The sequence below is a fragment of the Protopterus annectens genome, chromosome 13.part0 (assembly GCF_019279795.1).
Source record: "Protopterus annectens isolate FY-2018-M chromosome 13.part0, PAN1.0, whole genome shotgun sequence".
NCBI lineage: Eukaryota > Metazoa > Chordata > Ceratodontiformes > Protopteridae > Protopterus > Protopterus annectens.
Genome location: NC_056747.1, coordinates 784,316,759 through 784,336,595, shown reverse-complemented (window position 1 = coordinate 784,336,595; position 19,837 = coordinate 784,316,759). Strand labels below are relative to the sequence as shown.

Sequence of the window (19,837 nt, the reverse complement as noted above, 5' to 3'; positions counted from 1 at the left end):
GCGGCAAGGAAGAATGAGAAAGTGACGTCGGGTGCATCCCTTTGCATCGGACGTCCTGATGTCCTTAGACACAGATGTCATTTTACTTCCCTTTGGTATTCTGGCCGATAGAGAGCTACCAGGAGCCTGATAACCCATTGGTTAGGACTGCAACAGTGAAACACGAACATCCATGTTGTGATCAGTAAAGGTATCTCTCTCCTGTGGAAGAATTGCCAACTATAAAGGGAATCCAGACATTCATTGATATAAACATGCCAAGAACATTCTAGTTGAGATTTGTCCACATTTACTGTGATTCCCAAAGAGGCAACTATAGCCAGTGTTATCTTGCCATTACTAGCCGATTGTGGGGCCACTAGAAACCATGTTACATAGTCCCAAGCCATTTCAGTTGTAACAGGGCCATACACTAACAGCCAGGGGCTTGTAAGATTGAAAAGCATTGCCCTGAACTGACTGGCTTGTACCTGGAATCAGAAGAATTGTCTTAACGCTTAGTCCATTTTTACAGAGAGGCAAGTACATTAAAAGATCTAGAGACTGCCTGCCTGGAGGCAAGGCAGAATGAACTGCAATGATGGCTCAGTCTCCTTTATGAATTAAGCAGACTCAGACTTGGGACTGGCCTGAGGTCCTTGGTCTTTAGGGTACTAAATTCTGGAGTAAAATCCAGATCTTCTCTGGCCTTGTGGGACCCCTTGGATTGCTCTGTTTGAAAAAGCTGAGCCTCTTTGAAGGCTGCTTCCCTTTGGGTGGTACGGGGGAAGGTTGGGAAGACATGATTGGGTGTTATCAAAAAGGGAATGAAGCAGCCCTCGATATAACTCCTGACCCAGGTGCCTGTCATGATGGCCATCCAATGCCAGTGTGAGCAGAGAAAACCAGTCAGACTGCCTCAAGAAAGTTACAGTCAGGCAAACATTCAGGTGGCCCACGAGCAAAGGACTCCCTGGTTACAGGGACCAGAAGTACCAATTTAGAGACAGCAGAGTGACGCATAAGAAGAGTATTGGGCCCATAATCCAGACGGATCTAAGCCAGCCTCTACTATGCAAAGGGGAGAAAGCTGTGTCTGGCAGTTGTGGCTCAGGGTTAAGGCTGCAACCGGTAGGTTTCCACGGGACAGGGCTTGATTTTCTCAGCCCTCATTTACCTATGTGATCTTGAGTTAAGTCACTTAAGCAGAGTACTTGGGTGCAACTGGGAATTTGAGCTAGGCTCTCTCAGTGGTTTCCTGGACTCAAAGCCTAGTACCCAAGTATGAACCCATCAAGTAGACAACTGAAGAGGTTAAGGGCAAGACAAAATGGTGGTAAAGAATCACCTTGGAATACCACTTTGAAATTAGTCTTCCTAGCTAGTATAGTGGTGAGTATGCCCTCCTATGTGGGATATCAGGATTCAATTTCCTGATGGTAGTAAATACATGTTTAGGGGAGGGCTTGGCATAATGGTCAAGGCTTTTACCTTACAGATACAAGGTACAGGGATTGATTCTGACTTCTGTTTATTGGGCAGGCTTGTAATAGTCTGTAGACTGAACCAAGCATTTACCCATGAACCTCTCCCATCTGGACTGGCATCCAGAAAGATACTGCCCCAAGAATCCCTGTCCTGCTGCTGTCTGGACTGGGGTTGTTGGGACAGGAAAAAAACAGAAGACCCTTCACTACTTTCTGATTCTGCTGTACTTTTTTTTTTGCAGAGTAACACCTTTACCTCAACAGTAGTTCAGTGTCTTGACTGTGTTTATATGTAGACAGACTTGACTGTTAATGTTGCTCAGAGTGAATTGCCATGGGGGGCATTGGCTGCTTTGAAATGGTCTAGGAAATCTAAGACAACTGGGCATATCTCCTAATGGGTAGACCTGACTTCTGGGTCTGCTAGCTCCATTTTTACATGTAAAAGATGCCAAGACAAGGAGGAAATGGTACTCAGCTGACCCCCATGGGAAACCAGAGCGCACCAGCTGATGGTGGTTTCAGATTTTTAGCCACCTTTTGTCCAATTTCTTTCTGAAACAATCACCTGCGCCACATAGCTCTGACTTGCAAGTGCACTGGATGCATATACACACCAACACAATCCATCACTCAACTCTGTTAGGATGGATGACCTGAGCAACTTCTGGGAGATCCTTTGCAACTGCAGCCACCAGAATAGAATCAAGAGACCCTTTGCTCCAACAGGGTCTCTCTTTGGGATTACAGAGACCCTCTGTCAGGTTTTATGGAGAAGGGCTCTGCCATATTCATCACTTTTCAAATCATACTGCAGACCATGTCAAGTTGATCTGGAGGAGGCAATACCTACGCAGTTGAGGGGAAGGAGTTAAAGGCCTCCCGTAACATCAGCTCCTCAGGGGAGGTGGTGTTAACAGGATCCCTTCATTTCCAACACCTCAGTAAAGGATCCTCAAGAGGATTTAGTAGAATCTTCCCCTTAGTTCAGACTGAAAACTGAGTGGGAGACTCCAAGGGAGAGTCTAGGTGTTTTTGCTTTCACTTCCATGTGCTACTGTAGCGCAACTTCTCATTCATATTCCCATGGGAAGTGTGGCCTTCAGATCACACTAATACATGACTACCTCCACTGGTCCTGTGGGAGTTCAAACGGTCAGCTTAAGTTCTATTAAGCTGTGGGACATCGCTAGAGTATTGGTACCTCACGCAGTCTTTAAGAGCAAGGCACCTTTCTGCACTAAGCCACCCACTGAAGTATGTGGGAACAAAGACCTCAGCACCAAGAACTCTAGCACGAAAACCAAATCAGGGATCTTTGGTCTCAAAACACTGAGCTCCAAGCACTGACAAAATGGCACCAAAGCCATCTGTGCCAACATGCTTAGAGCCAAAGACTTGATGCTGATCTCCCATACCCTAACAGTAGCCAATGCAGGGAGGCATGGCATTGGTTATTGGTACCAAAAATCAATGGAGCGGGAGGCATCTACCATACTGCAGGGTCTGACAAGCCAGAGTGCCAATTCCTGCTCTACTGGCACAAAACCAGACTCTGAGGAGGAAGGGATGACCTGTGGAATATTTTGTCACACCCTAGGACAGTCAGGGCCGAAACAATTCCATTACAAAGTTAAGCCTAAACAAAAGCAGGTAACATGGACTCCCACAAGAAATTGGGTCAGGCTGCAGAGAGACCTAACTGCAGATATCAATGCTGGCCTGGAAAACACCAAGGGAGGTCTTCCTGAATATTATTTGGAAATAGAGTGCTCGGTAAAGTCCACGTACTGTAGCCTGGAAGTGAAGAGGATTTGGTAGACTGCTGAGGCAGACTTTAGGCCCCTTGTCAGGCGCCAATTAAATGGCTGCTCTTCAGTATTTTTATCCTCTCCGGCTGTCACCTGTGCTGTGGAGAAAGTACAGTTTTGTACCTACCATAAATGTAGATGTTAGAGGATCCACATTGCTGCAGTCCTAACTATTGGGTAGTCCGCTGTCCAGTCGGCCCGAATACCAAAGTATATGGCTGACGTCGGTCAGGGCGCATTAGACTGACGTCAGTACGTCAGGGTACTAATGCGCATGACCAACGTCATATCCTCAGTCTTTTCTTGCCCCAGATGTCAGAAGACCCTGAAAAGATAAGGCCAAAACCAAAAACTCCAAACATACCTGCACCAAAAATATGTACAATATATACAAAATTACCAGAATATAACCTCACCTACACAACCACCCCTAAACACAGAGGGGAAGGAGGGAGGTAAATTGGACTGCAGCAATGTGGATCCTCGAACATCTACATTTATGGTAGGTACAAAACTGTACTATGTTCTTCATTCCACATTGCTGCAGTCCTAACTATTGGGTAGAATCCCAAAGCAGAGGTAAGGGAGGCTGGCAAATCATAAGGAAGCAGGAACTGACAACATGCCTTGCAAAATAGCTGTGGCAAAACCAGCCCTAGACTTAGAGTAGAGAGGAAGGTGATAATGCTTAGAGAAAGTATGCACTGAACTCCAAGTAGCTGCCTCCAAAATATCCTTAGTTGCCACCCCCCTTAGAAATGCTGTAGAAGTGGCAGTAGCCCTAGTGGAACGAGGCCTAATCCCAGCTGGAATCTCCTTGCCATGATGGGAATAACAAAATGCAATGCAAAACCCAATCCACCTAGAAATAGTTTGTTTTGACACAGGCTTGCCCTGCGAACTCAAAGCAAAAGAAACAAACTGCTGAGACTGCCTAAAATCCTTAGTCCTGCTCAAATAATAACGCAATTGCCTGTGTACATCTAAAGTGTGCAAAATCTTTTCCCCTTTATTTTGGGGATCTGCATAAAAAGTAGGCAAATGAATAGTTTGGTTTAAAGCCACACTAGAAACCACCTTAGGCATAAAGGAAGGATTAGTACGTAAAGATACCCTATCCTTATGAAAAATCAAAAAAGGCTCTACCGCCATAAGGGCCTGCAACTCAGAAACCCTTCTTGCAGAAGTAATGGCCAACAAAAAAGCAGTCTTCCATGACAAGTATTTCAATTCAGCAGTAGCCGCAGGCTCAAAAGGTTGTAGAGTAAGTTTCTCCAACACAAAATTGAGATCCCAAGCAGGAGTAGGAGCTCTCGGGGGTCTTATATTCTTTGCCCCTCTAAGAAATTGCTTGAACAAAGGATGCGAAAACAATGGTGGGTCACAATCATAGTGAGCTGAAATTGCTGCAGCATGAATCTTAATGGAAGAGAAAGACAAACCTTTGTCCAATAACTCAGTAAGATATTGAAGAGCCACACTCAAATTAGGCTCAGAAATCTCCAAATTGTTTGCTGCACTCCAAAATAAAAATCTCTTCCATTTTTCTGCGTACACTTTCCTTGTACTAGGTCTTCTGGCTTCCATAATCACATTTAAAACTTGTTGAGGAAGTTGAGACCTGCTGTCTTTCAAAACAGAATATGCCAGGCTGTTAGATGAAGAGATTGAAGCTTGACATTGAGCAGGTGACCGTCCCTCTGAGACAACAGGTGTGGAATCAAGGGTAAAGGCCATGGAGGCTTCCTTACCAGACTCCTCAGTAATGGGTACCAGTGCTGCGAGGCCAATCTGGAGCTATTAAAATCATCCTTGGCTTGTCTTGTCTGACCTTTAGAAGCACCTTTGGGAGAAGAGGCAGAGGTGGAAAAGCATACACATGCAGATTTTTCCAACTGAAAGAAAGAGCATCCACTTTCCAAGCTGTGTGATGAAACCTCTTTGTGCAAAACTTTGGCAACTGGTGGTTTAGTGGAGAAGCGAACAGATCTATGTCTGGAGTTCCCCATGACACTGTCAATTTTTGAAATACATGAAGATCCAGTTTCCACTCGTGGGGATCCATGATTTGTCTGCTTAACACATCTGCTAAGGAGTTCTGTGCTCCCGGCAGAAACCTTGCCTGAAGAGTTAGTTGCAAGCTGAGGCCAGTCTCCCATAAAATCATTGCTTGCCTGCACAATGGGTAAGAATGTGTTCGCCCTTGTTTGTTGATGTACCACATGACAGTTGTGTTGTCTGTTAGAATCAACACCTGCCCTGGAAGAAGTAACTCCTTGAAAGCCATTAATGCAAACTGGACTGCTAACATCTCTTTCATGTTGATATGTAGATGCTGTAGTCTGGCAGGCCACTTGTCTTGTATCCACTTTCCATTTAGATGAGCTCCCCAAGCAATGTCTGAGGCATCTGTCGTTAGAATCTGACTCGCCTCTGGCGGGTCACAGAGAGTCCCTTGTTTAGGTGACATTCCTGAGCCCACCACAAAAATTCCTTTTGAATGCAAGGTATTATTTGAATGACAGTGTCCAAATCCTGGCAGTGCTGTGTCCATACATTTTGAGATACCATTGCAGCTTCCTCATATGCAGTTTGGCATTGGGAAGCACCAGAATACAAGATGCCATGAACCCTAAGGCTTGAAGGACTGTCCTTGCAGTCAGCCCGGACTGAAGAGATAGTTGATGGAAGTAACTGGAAAGATTCTTTTGTTTGTCCGGGGTTAAAAGGCCATCTGGGCTGCTGTATTCAGTCTCACACCCAGAAAGCACATGTCTTGAGAGGGTACTAGACTGGACTTTATTTCGTTCACAGAATACCCTAGGCATCTTAGCACTGCTATGACATAATCCAAATGCTGTAGAAGGTCTTCCTTTTCTTGAGCTAGAATCAGGCAGTCGTCCAAGTAAGGATAGATTTGAATTCCTTTTAGCCTGAAGTAAGCTATCACTGGAGCCAGAACCTTTGTGAATACTCTGGGCAGTGGATAAGCCAAAGGGCAATGCAGAGAACTGATAATGAGAATTTCCAGCTCGAAACGCAGATACTTCCTGCAACTTAGTCTTATAGGCACATGAAGGTAAGCTTCCTTGAGATCTAAAGTTACCATCCAGTGATCCTTGCCCAGCAGAGGTAAAAGCTGTTGTAACGTCAACATTTTGAACTTGGGAATGTCCAGATAAGTGTTGAGGATAGATAAATCCAAAATTGGCCTCCACGTGTTCCCCTTCTTCGGTACTAGGAACAGGCGAGAATAAAATCCTAGGCCCCTTTCTGGCACAGGAACTGGCTGAATGGCCCCTATGAGGAGCAACAGAGAAATTTGCTTGTGAGCCTCTTGTCTTTGTAGAGGAGGAATGTCTGGCATGCCTTTGAAAGGAGGCATGGTATGGAAATAAAACCTGTAACATGTGAATGATATCCAGAACCCATCTGTCTTGGGTAATTAAATCCCAATTTTCTTTGAAAAGAGACAGCCTTCCTCCCAAAGGTGCTGCCAGGCGAGAATGTACTGGCAGCTGAAAAGGCAGGTCATTGGGTCTGCTTACGAAAGGACTGACCCCTGCCCTCACCAGAAGTCTGAGCAGGGGAACTCCCTGTCCTAGGCCTAAAAGAACCTTGAGCTCTGCCCCTACCACGTCTAGACCTACCCCTAGACTGGGAATAATAAGCAGGATAAGTCCATCCCTTAGTAGGCCAATTTCTACTAAACTTCGGAGGCTGCACCTGCAAAAAATCCTTAACAGTTTGCATAGACTTAGCCTTGTCCTCCATTTTCCTTAAGACTGCTTCCACAGGCGAACCAAACAACACATCAGACTGCAAAGGAGCATCCAAAATCCTTGTTTTAACATGCTCAGCTAAATTCTGATCTCTCAACCAGGCATGCCTACGAAGAACAGAACCAGTGGCAGCCACCCTCGAGGAGGCCTGCACAGCATCAAAACCACATTGCAAGGAATGTTTACCCACCTGTTCAGACACATGAACTAAATCCTGCAACTCTTTACACTCGATACCTTCTGCCAGAGCATCCACCTTAGATTTCAATTGTGAAAGGAGATAATTCTGATATTTTAACATGTGAAACTGACAATTCAACGCCCTCATGGCTAAAGTGGAAGAAGTATACACTTTCTTTCCCCATCTATCCAAAGCCCTTGCCTCTATCAGGAGGAACAGGATTTTTAACAACAGAGGCCTTCACACCTTTAGGCCCCTGAGAGACAGTTTCCGGGTCTGCCCTAGGACTCTTAAAAAGATACTTATGAGCTTCAGGCACCCTATAGTACCTATCCGGTTTAACTGGGGCAGGAGGCAAAGAATCAGGATTGAGGGAAGCCTCTGCAAAACATCTTCCACCACATTCAGAACAGGAGGTATAGCTAAAGGCCTATGCTGGGGTAAAACAAGAATTCCCTAAGCCTCTTCCTGGAATCAGAGAAATCTTGACCTTCCCATTTGAAATGCTCCCTCATGGAATGCAGAGTCTCTGAAAATGAAAAATCCTCAGGAGGAGAAGCTGAAGGAGTAGAATCATCCACATCAGAATCAGAATAAGGAGGATACTCCTGCAAGTCTTCAACCGAAGACTCAGAAGCCTCCGAACATTGCTCAAAACTCTCAAACTCAGGTTCCACCCTAGGCCTCTTATCAGGAGGGGGCATAGAACCTCTAATCATAGTAATCAAATCCTCCGCCATTTTAAGCATATGTTTCTTAGGCAAAGACCCTGAAGCACTAGGAGAAACCCCCACTGAAGTTAAACTAGGCCTGCCTCTCAAAGAAGCCTTGGAAACAGAAGGGAGGCTCTAACCACCTTAGGAAGAGAGGGAAGAACAGCCACCTGAGAAGCCCCTCAGCCTGGCCTACTTCCTCTTGAGGATACATCCTGTAACAGTAAAGTCTCTCCCTGAGACTCCAAAGAAACACCTGGCAAAACCTCCGGCTCCACTGAGCCTTCTAAAGATCCGACGTCTGGGACTGTCGGTTCTTCCACTCTAGGCTTTGCTGCTTTGTCCTTGCGCTTTTGGCGAAGCGCCGGAGCCTCCGGCGGCATTTTATAATTACAACGCTTCCCAAAAACTAACCTGGCACAGTCTAACCTTCTCTTAATAGTGCGTTTGTTAAATCTAGCACAAGAGTGGCATCCAACAACGTCGTGCTCAGGCCCTAAACAAGGTATACACAAAGTATGGTAATCCCTATGAGGTATCTGTTTCCCACAAGAAATACAGTTATTCACTTTTCTGACATCCGGTTAAATACTGAGGCAAGAAAAAACCAAAATATTCCCAAACGGGGTACTTAGCCAACTTTGATTCGGTCTGAAACTCTGACTTCAGAAACTTTCAGAACGCCAACCTGCACTCGCAAAATTGCTTCTGCATCGGACCATGCGGCAAAAAAGACTGAGGATATGACGTCGGTCATGCGCATTAGTACCCTGACGTACTGACGTCAGTCTAATGCGCCCTGACCGACGTCAGTCATATACTTTGGTATTCGGGCCGACTGGACAGCGGACTACCCAATAGTTAGGACTGCAGCAATGTGGAATGAAGAACACCATGGTCAGAGCACAGTCCAGTGACAAAAAGCCCTTGACGACTAATTTATTCCCTCATTCAGAGTTCTGGCAGTCATTTTTTTTTTTTTTACACACATACGAGGCGGTTATGTAGCTGTGATGCCCCTAACCATGCTACACAAGAACCGCAGGGGTCCTGTGGTAGAATCTTATGCCCACAGTACTTGCACTTACAGGCAAGGAGAAAAAGGAAAGCTCATCTGTACAAGTCTGTGGATACACCTCCTAGGACTGCACAGAACCAAATGTTCTAAAGTTAACCTACTCTAGGACACTACACAAGAAAAGAAAACAAGGGACCTAAAAAGCCTGTGGCCAACAGCCCAAGAGTGACTGGAATGGGAGGGAAAATACAAAGGATAACATTGGACAAGTGAGCAAACTACATTGTGTAAACTACTACATACAGAACAATCAGACTTGCCAGTTAGCTGACCAGTAAGTTGAACTCTAAATAGGCAAGCTGAACAGGAGATGTAGTCTAAATAGCAATGAGATCTGGAGAAAGAACAGGAGCGGGACTGATGCGCAAGGAGCTCAAGATGCGTGGACTTCACTACAGTCACTAGATGGTGCCACAAACACCAATCCCATCATTCCAGTGTCTTAACAGGACCACAAATTCTGGAATAAGTTTTTCCATGGGCTTTCAGACAGGCTTTCTATGGTCCCTTTGACAAGCATCTTTTCTGGGATGATTTTAGATATTCTTGATCCATAGGAACTCCCTTTTTCATAAGTTTTATTTAGAGTGTATTAACTACTGCAGTCATCACTTCTAGGAAGAAAAAAATGGGAAACAGATGATATACCAAGTCAAAGGGCTTCACTAGGTCCACAACACCAGGACTGCAAACTCCCTTTAGCAAATCTTGACTTTGCAGGGGGTCTCGTCAGAAGCTTCTGGAAACCATCATACTGCCTTAAGCATGGCTTCAGACCAAGCTTGTGGCGATGACAGTTTACTCAAAAGCCTTTGGAGAGCTGCAGCAGCAAAAGGGAGGGCAATGTCAATTTGCAGTTGGGTTCCCTGAGCAAGACTGTCTACTCTGCACCTACTTGAGTACAGATGCTCCAAGTCAGCTTCCATTGCAAAAACGCCCAATACACTAAAGCTAATGGCTTGCCTCTGCCTAGACAGCAGTTCATTGGCTCATAGGTTACTAGGCTAATGGCCTTGCGGCCCTTACAAGCTTAGCCAATAGCTTATCCCCCCCCCCCCCCAAAATAAACCTCCGTCAGAACCTGTTGCATGTCAATGAGGGACAGAGGTGGAACCCCTGGGACAAATTTGTGGTTTCCCATCCACTAAAACGGTTGTGCTTGGTGAGTCAGTGAGGTACTCTGGCGTGTATGTGAAGTCTATTCCAGAGACGGAACGGCCTCTGGAAGACAAACCTGTCTCTCCAGAAGGTTTTGTTGATGTCGCATATTAGATTTAGGTTACTCATTACAACAGACTTCACAGTCTTCAAAAAAACACATTCCATCTAGCTCAGGATTTAATGAGCTTTCTTACACCAAAGACGACAGCTCTGAAAATCCCACGTGTCAGCGGTTCCTTCAAGTAAGAGAGGATACCTCAAGAGGAGGATTTCAATACACCAGATTTGGAAGCAGAAGAGCAGTCATATATGGATCAGGTGTCATTCTAAAGCTGTGGAGGACACACTGCTCTGCCTTACCACCAGGGGATCTCATATGGGGAGAAAACCCATAGTGTAGAGAAAATACCCAATATGAACATTACTCTCATCATAGGAATCACTACTGTAGCAGGATTCATCCCAGACATGGACTGTAGCACTACAGGCCATAACCCCAGACCTAGGATGGAGGAGGGGCAAACTATGCTGCCCTGCAAGACTGCAATGGCAAATCTGGCACTCATCTTGAGTAAGAATAAACTTCTAATAACTAAAGTGCGACTATAAAAACTCTGTTGTGGAACAACAAGACTACTGTAATGACTTTTGAACAAAAGATTTCTGGACTGCCCCCCCCCCCCCCCCGATCTTATCTCCTATGACAAGTTAATAAAATGGGCTAACAAAAGTGTCACAATCGTGCCAACTGCTTCCCATATGATAAAGCCATATTAGAACCTACTTAATTTACAGTACCTTGTTATCCCTGACAAAGGAAAACCACACCCAGAAAGAAGAAACATTTTCTTCCCCAAGTAAGGGTCAATCTTCCCTATTTTAGGATTTCCAGTCCAGTAAAAATTTCTATAGTGTCATATTGTCGAGGTTTTGGGTATGGCTGCTCCCAGATTCTGGACAGGGATGGGCACAGCCTTAACTTCTCCTCAGCTCAACAAAAGTAACTCTCCCTTGCCCAATGAAGGGACTCAGTCGCAGAGGATATGGCTAACCCCCAGAAGATGGTACACTAGTAGGATCCAGTGTAAAAGAACAGTGGTCTGAAGAACTAACCGATCACAACAGTCTTCCACATGCAGCCAAGACAATTTGCACTAACTTATTTTTACCAGACCCACATTTTTCTAGAGGAAAAAAATAGTTTTAAACTGATAGAAAAAAAGTGAAATAGAAGTTATGTTCTTACCATAACGTTCCATGTTAGTTGTCTTCTTCTCGCCTTCTTCTTGCTGGATGGGTTCGGAGCCGACCTCGGCTCAACCGCCACTGTAAAAGCTCGAGAGTTGGTTCCACCGGCTCGAGGCTCCCCTTATATCCCACAATGCTAGGCGAGAGTTACCTCAGATCTCGTTTGTAAGCTAACCCCAGCTTATAACAGTATAACTGCAAAACAGAATCCACCTCTAACAACAGGAAGAAAGAAGGGTGACCTACATCCTGAAGCAAGAAATATGCATAATAGCATATGACTAAGAAAGAGGTGGTAGAAAGAGAGGTCACGATCACAACTCCTCTAGGTCTGTCCAGGCCAGGGGGAAGGAGGGTGGGGCGCAAGAAGAAGGCGAGAAGAAGACAACTAACATGGAACGTTATGGTAAGAACATAACTTCTATATGTTAAGTTGTCTATCTCGCCTTCATTCTTGCTGGATGGGACCGCGTCCCTAGCACCTTGTCCCGGGTGGCCTAACGGAACAGACTCTAGAACAGTGGAACCAAAATTAGCTCTATGCCTAGAAGCTAAATCCAACTTATAATGGGAAATAAAAGTGTGAGGAGTAGCCCAAGTAGCCGCTGCACAAATGGTGTCAATAGGCAGTCTGTCTTGGAAGGCTAGAGAAGTAGCCAAAGCTCTGGTGGAATGGGCTTTAGGTTTATTAGGCAGTTTTTGGTGTCTAATCTCATAAACAAGGGTAATCAGAGATGTTAGCCATCTGGATAATGATACCTTTGAAACTGGAAGTCCCTTTCTGCTTTCCGCATAGGAGACAAACAGCTGATCAGATTTTCTGAATTGTTTCGTCCTGTCCAAGTAGTACCTTAATTGACGATCCAGGCAGTGTAATTTTTGTTCAGACCTATTTGAATACTCTGGGAAAAAGACAGGGAGGTCAATGCTTTGGTTTAGATTTGATGTTGAAACCACCTTAGGCAAAAAGGACGGGTTAGTTCGTAAGGAAACTCTGTCCTTATGGAACAAAAGATAAGGAGAACGACAACTGAGTGCTTGAAGTTCTGAAATTCTTCTAGCTGATGTGATAGCCACCAGAAAGAGAGTTTTCCATGATAATAATTTCAAGGAACATGAAGCTGCAGGTTCGAAAGGGGAAAGAATCAAAGAAGCAAGAACTAAATTTAGGTCCCAAGGAGAAGGAGGATTTCTTATAAGAGGTCTGAGAAGAAAAACTCCTTTCAAAAAGGCTTTGCAAAGTTTGTGGGACATTAGGGCAGATTCAGAAATGCCCACATGAAAATTAGAAATAGCTGCCAATTGAACCTTAAGAGTAGATGGAGATGAACCTGCATGGAAGAGTTCAGCTAGAAAATCAAGGACTAGTTGGATGGAAGCGGTGAAAGGATCTATGTCCTTTCCTTGTGCCCAATATGAGAAGTGTTCCCACTTACTCAAATAAATCTTTCGAGTGGAAGATTTATGGGAAGCTATCAATATATCTCTAACCGAGTGAGATAAATGAGGAAGCCTGGCTACGGTTGGAACTGGAGGAACCAAGCAGTGAGGTTCAGAGAGGGAGGAGCGATGAAACTGACCCGATTGGTGGATCAAAAGATCTGGAACTAGGTCCAGACTCCACGGTCGCTCAAGAGAAAACGATGTAGAAAGGGGAACCACACTTGTCGAGGCCAGTAAAGAGCAATGAGGATCAATGAGGCCTTCTGAGCGATAGCTTTCTGTATTACTTGAGAGATCAGAGGGAAAGGAGGAAATGCATACAGAAGTCCCGGGCCAAACTTGGACTAGAGCGTCCCTGCTGGGTTGGCCTGGTAAAGGGAATAGAGTGAAGTATTCTCTGCACTTGCTGTTTTGGGGAGTAGCAAAAAGATCGCAGCAAGGCTGACCCCACTTGAGGAATATCTCTCTCACTACAGAGTCTTTCAGAGACCACTCGTGAGGCATGAGTATAGCTCTGCTCAACTTGTCCATAATGTCATTGGACTTCCGGGATGTGCGTTGCTATCAGAAAACGCTGAGAAGAAATCGCCCATTGCCACAGTCTGAGTGCTTCTCGACACAGGGGTATGATCTGGTTCCGCCTTGTTTGTTGATGTACCACACTACAGACATATTGTCTGGCTGGATTGCAATCGTTCCTAAGGGAAGAGAGTCTTGAAGGGCTTGCAACGCTAAAAGCACTGCTCTCATCTCCAGAACATTTATGTGCAAGTGGCATTCGTTTGGTTGCCATGTGCCCTGGACTGTCCTGCCCTGATAATGCCCCCACCCGATCAGGGAGGCATCCGTTGTCAGAGTAGCAACGGAGGAGGTGGAACAAATGGTCTTCCGACAGGAGCTGGGGAAGACATCCACCACATGAGATGCTTTTGCACGCTTGCGTGATCATAATGGTGTGAGACATTGGAAGTTCCTGGTATGACCATTGAGAAAAAGCATCCACTGAAGGATCCGCATGTGGTATCTGGCCAATGGGAGGAGAGGTATGGCTGCCATGATTCCCAACACCTTTAGAACTAACCTGGCTTTGGCTCTGTTGTTGTTGAGAAGAAGTGACACCAATTTGTGAATGTCTGATATCCTTTGGTTAGTTAGTTGCAGACATGTTTATAGTATCTAAATTTGCACCTATGTAGGTAATAGTACGACAAGGCGACAAAACAGACTTTTCGCAATTTATTGAAATACCCAGTTTTGACAAAGCGAAAAGTATAATCTCTGGCCATCAAAAGGAGATGCTTGGTGGGAGCTGTGAGGAGCCAGTCGTCCAAATATGGAAACACCTGGAATCCTTGTCGTCTCAGGTGAGAAGCTACCACTGCCATGCATTTGGTAAACACCCGGGGGGCAGTGGTGAGACCAAAGGGCAGGGCCCTGAACTGAAAATGACTGGTTCCCAGCCTGAAGCGGAGGAATCTTCTGGAGCGTCTGTTCATTTTTATGTGATAGACCTTCGGGATGCGTACTATAGAGCACATCCAGTTTCCTTTGCCCAAAAGGGGAAGAATGGATTGCAGCGTGACCATCCGAAATCTTGTTTTCTTGACTGATTTGTTCAAGACACTGAGATCCAATATCGGTCTCCAGTCCCCTGTTTTCTTTGGAACTAAAAAGAACCTTGAGTAGATTCCGGATCCTTGTTGGTCTGCTGGCACTGGCTGAATTGCTCTTTTTGCAAGCAGTTTTGAAATTTCCAAAGCTGCTATATCCCTTTGAGCTGGGTGGAACATCTGGAAGGGATTTTTTTGACTGATTTGGAAAGCGAAGAAAGGGGATAGAATAGCCTTGGGAAATGATGGACTGTACCCATTTGTCTTGAGTCAGGGATAGCCAGGCTTCTGGGTACAGTGACAATCTTCCCCGACTGCCTCCGAAGATGGGCAGTCGGGCAACACCTCAGGGATGCTGAAAAGGCTTGTCAGGAAAAGCTTCCCGATTGCCCTGGTTCTGCGGACCCCCTGCCCCTAGGCGGCGTCTACCATTGTTATTCCCACCTCTGCCTTTGGTAGGAAAGCGACTCTGTCGTCAGGCTAAGTCCCTTGAGATTGTTTACGGAACCACATCTTCCCACCCTTCTGGCCTTTGGGGTAAGGCCTAGAAGGAGTCGAAAACGGACTCCGGCAGAAAGGGTCTTGCCATCAGTCTCGCACCTAGTCAGGGTTTCTTTCACTTGAGGACCAAAGAGAGATGATCCATCAAAGGGAGTTCGTGAAAGACGTCTTGAAAGGTTCCATAAAGTTGCATAGCCGCATCCAGGCGTGCCTACGTAAGGCTACCCCTGTCCCTCGGCTCTGCTCGCTCCATCGGCCGCATAAGAGAGGAGGCATGGAGGAGTTGGATATGGAATTAGGGTAGCCAGCTGCGTGTTCATTTTCTCTTGAAACCCGCAGCTGTAGGGTCCTTAACATTTCACTCGCTTCCTTGATCAAGTCCCTTTGAAGGCGAGTGAAATGGCACAGGTAATTCAGCCAACGCATGGTAAATGTCGCTGAGGAGAACATCCGCTTCCGCACCTATCCATGGACCTAGATTCCTTGTTAGGTGGATGGACAGGCACTGAAGGATCAGCCAGTTCCTTCTTTGTGGCGGCAGCTACCACCATAGCATCCACAGAAACTCCTTTTGATAAAAATTGCTTGTCTGATGGAGTTGTGATGAATTTGGAGGGTCTCCTGGGAGTGGGGTCCACTGAATCAGGAGCCGTCCATGCCTTCTTAGCAACCACCTGCATGAGGGGTCGAGGGGGACACCCAGGAGGTGGAAGGGCGAGCCAAACGCCTCAAGATACACAGATTCGTCCTCCGAAGGGTTGAGGGCTGGCCAATTTCCCCTCTGTTTCAGGATCTCCAGAATGTCTGCAAATGAGACATCTTCAGAAGGGGAACGGGGAACCCTCAGAATCATCCAGAACTGTGTCCGGCGTGATAGACTCAGGTGAGTCAATGTGCTTCCTCTTGCACTTCCTCTTCCGAGGGGGCTCTTCTGCCAAATCAGGAGAGGCCTCGGAAGAGAATGAAATCCCAAAGGGGCTCCTGAGGAGCTAGCTCTCTGCGGTCCGGGATGAGGGAGTGAGTCGACTTACCCTGAGGCAGCATAGAGGGAGGGGCTGACGGAGCCGACTGTGGAGTAGAGCCAGGCTCTAACACACTCCGCATGACCTCGAATGCACCCCTGTCAGGCAGAGCCAGAGGTCCCCGCTCCGAGGAGCTAAGGACCCCCTCGGCACCGACAGTGATGGCTCGAGGTCGATGTCGGAGCCGAACTCACCAGCGCCGAAGCACCGAGAGGGAGAGGGGGGTCGGACAAGGGTCCGATGCCACTCACCCCCTCGGAGCCGAGGGAAGTCCGGCGCAGAGATTCCTCCAAGGAAGAAAACGGAGCCGACGACGGAGCCGAAGACAATTGTCTCGGCTCCGTAGTGACCACAGTCTCTGTTCCGACACGACCCGGCTCCGAACTCAAAAGAGTCGAAGGAGGAAAGAGTTGATGGACCGGGGCAGGCACCGACTGATGAGTCGGGCTCTGAAGCATCTGGGCTAGTGCCTCGGACTTAAGTAGTCGACTCACCACCCTCTGAAGGTCATGATCGGAAAGCCTCGATGACCTAGAGGAATGAGACCTTTGGCTCCGTTCAGACAGCAGGGGAGATCCTGGAGCCGAATGAACGGAGCCAAGAGAAGGTGACCTAGACCTCTTTCTGGTTGTCGGCTCCAAAGATCTTGTCGGAGCCGACACGGGTACCTCGATAACCTCGGCTCCGGCCGGAGCCGAGGAAGCCACAGAAACTGTGGACTGAGTCTTATCGGCTCCAGCCGGAGCCGATAAAGGCAAAGGTTGAACAACCTGAGGTCTCGGCTCAGAAGCCGGAGCCGAAGACCTCGATGCCTTAGAGGGCTTCCCTGTTGAAACTGACAGGGAATCCTCTGGCTTTAACAAGCCTCTCAGAATCAACTTGTTTTTTCTTTCCTGCAGGACCCTGGGGCTGAAGCCATGGCACACAGCACAGGAGTCCTGCAGGTGCAAAGGCCCCAGACAATAGACACAAGAAGTGTGAGCGTCTGTCAGAGACATTTTCTGACAGCACGCATCACACTTCTTGAATCCGGAGACCTTTGCTTCTTTTGACATTTCCCTAACTGACAGGTGTACACTAACACACACCCAAACACACAGTTATACCCTGTCAGCAAAAATTAGTAATACTAAAAAAAAAAAAATAATAATTTTAGCCAAAAATACTAATACTTAAGTACAAAAAGTTAAAGCAACTACACAAACACTCCCTAGGGAAGGGAAGGCCAAAGGAAGAACCAACAGTTCTTTTAGTAAGAAAACGGGGAAAAATAGGGTCGGGGAAAAAGTCTCAATGTTCTACACTAATCTAGGAAGAAATAAGTTAAAAAGGGGAAAAAGGAGTAACTTTTTGAAGAAAAAGCTAACACTCACCAGGAACCGGTAGAAGCAACCAACCTCGAAGCTGTAGCGGCAAACGAGATCTGAGGTAACTCTCGCCTAGCATTGTGGGATATAAGGGGAGCCTCGAGCCGGTGGAACCAACTCTCGAGCTTTTACAGTGGCCGAGTCGGAGCCGAGGTCAGCTCCGAACCCATCCAGCAAGAATGAAGGCGAGATAGACAACTTAACATCTTTTGTTTAAACAGTCAAGTCTCGACAGTTTGTTAAAACAAGCTCCTAGAAGAAAAGTCAACCAGGAAAACTACATTCAAGTGCATTTAATCTGGAAGGTTTTCCCCAAGAGAAACTTATCTACCCAGCAATGGAACAGCACAAGCTTAACATTGATCCCTGAAAGCACACAGAAGATCGATCTCAGTGTCAAGAAAGCTCTGAAGGGCTTGTCAAACAAGTGGATGGAAGGTGCCCTGATTCTTTGGAAGCTGACCAGCTGTTAAGATCCTTGACAAGATATTACCCCTTATACTCGACTACTGCAGAAATTAGCAGTATGCAAATTATGTCAACTACCTTCCCTGTTTTACATTTCCAGTCCAGTAAATCTTCTACAGAGTCATATTATTGTGGTTTTGGGTATGGCTATTCCCAAAGACAGAGCAGTTTCTGGACATTCCGTGTTTGTAGGGAAGAGAAAGTTGTAAATTTTCTACTGAAAAAGACAAATGAGCAAACCAGCATGTTGCATGTTTTACTATTTCTGTACTACCACTATACAAATTACCCCAGAATTGGGGCTTTATACTACACAAGTACACCAAAGGCGAGCGTCACTCACCCTACATTCACTAATGTACTTGGTTTTCACTTAATTTCCCCTAAACTGCTGTGTGAAACTGTCATGATTAGCTGCATGTTCATACAAATTAAACCCCATCAGCCTTTTCAAATGCATTTCTAAAAATGGCAGAATATGAACTAATAGCCAATATTGCTAACAAACCAAAACATTTTAAAGCATGCTTCTTCAATCTAAGTTTTTTCCAAGCAATGCTTGTATAATGCCAAACACCTAGAGTTTCAACCTGCATTCTTATCACAAATGTACATCAGTTCATCTACTCATTCTCACCTTAGTATCCCTCTGCTTGCAGAGCTCATCTTTCTTTTCCTTGGTCAGATACCACAACGGCATATTCAACAGATAATTAAAATCAGGACCTGAAGAACTACCTTTTTCCGCATTTTCATCATCCTCGTCAACCAATTCCTCCTGCAGAGGGGGGAAAATTGAGAGAAAAAACTTGGTAAGATACAGATGCATCACTGCATCTCACAATAACAAGTTAAATAGAATATTTGCTTTAGTGCCCCCCAAGGGGAGTGGCAGCTGATATCAAACCTTCCTATCCAACTTCCACACTTAGACAACCCCAAAATAAAGATGGACATCTCTAATGAAGATGCTGATCTGATCCAACCAACAGAAAGTACCCAGAGACGTTTTCAGATCCTTTTTTCAATTAACTGAAGTAACTGTTTCTGGAGTCCTGTTTAAAGGGCCTTCCCCAGAACCTAATGAATATGCTTCACTAATTTTAGGTGATTTGAGTGTTGAAACTTTTGGTTCACTGGAAACTTGGGAGTACATGTAGGCTTCAGGAGCATACCAAGTACTAATTGTAATGCTATATCTAGACAGCCATTTCTATCAACTGTTAAAGCTAACACTGGCAGCTTTGCATCTAAAATCTACCTTCTGAGCTTTACCTATGGCACTACATAAAAGCTCCACTATACCTCTTAGAGCAAGAAATATGGACAAAGTCATAAATAATGAGGGGATAAAGCTCCAAAAATAGGGACTTTTTTTAATACTGCGCTTGCAAACTTAGAAAGTTGCTAGAACATGTTCTGCATCAGAATTTGTTTTGAAGAGAAGAGTCGGAAACTTAAATGCTTACAATTTTTACTTCAATCCTCTGATTTGCCAGAAAAGTTTTATGAAAAACCAAAAATGAGACAAAATCCTGCAAAAATCAGGCAGTTGAGAGGTATGGCTCCCATTTCCAAATCTCAGGCTTTAAACAAAAATATTGAAACAAGAGGCCTACTGACCTCATCTGAGGCAGGGAGACTAGGCTGGGTATGCAAAGGTGGACCTACTCATCCAGGCTTAGCACACTACAGAAAGTCATGCAACTTACTACCCAGGTTAAGGACATCCAAGTCGCAAAACTCGTCTCCTGAGTAGCTATCATTTATTTATTTACATTTGTTTACCGGGAAAGTGTGAATGGGCCAGAAGCCCATTTTCAATGGAGGCCTGGGGAGAAAAGCTCCACAGAAATAAGGAATGTGCAATAATTAGATAGTAAAATATTATGCATACAGTAATATGCAGAATACACATCTAGTTAGTCTATACAAAGTAGTAGTCAGTACAGTTTTCTAGTAGATGCAGGTTAAGAAAAACAAGCA

At 45.5% G+C, this 19,837-nt stretch overlaps 1 protein-coding gene across 2 annotated transcripts in view; it reads right to left on the bottom strand.

Moving 5' to 3' along the window:
* Positions 1-19,837, bottom strand: part of LOC122787663 (DNA topoisomerase 2-alpha-like) — a 1,447,528-nt gene that overhangs the window by 338,543 nt on the left and 1,089,148 nt on the right. For both annotated transcript variants that reach the window (XM_044054499.1, XM_044054498.1), the window contains exon 26: positions 18,489-18,629. In XM_044054499.1, the coding sequence (XP_043910434.1) occupies positions 18,489-18,629 (141 nt within the window). The remainder of the gene's footprint in view (positions 1-18,488; positions 18,630-19,837) is intronic.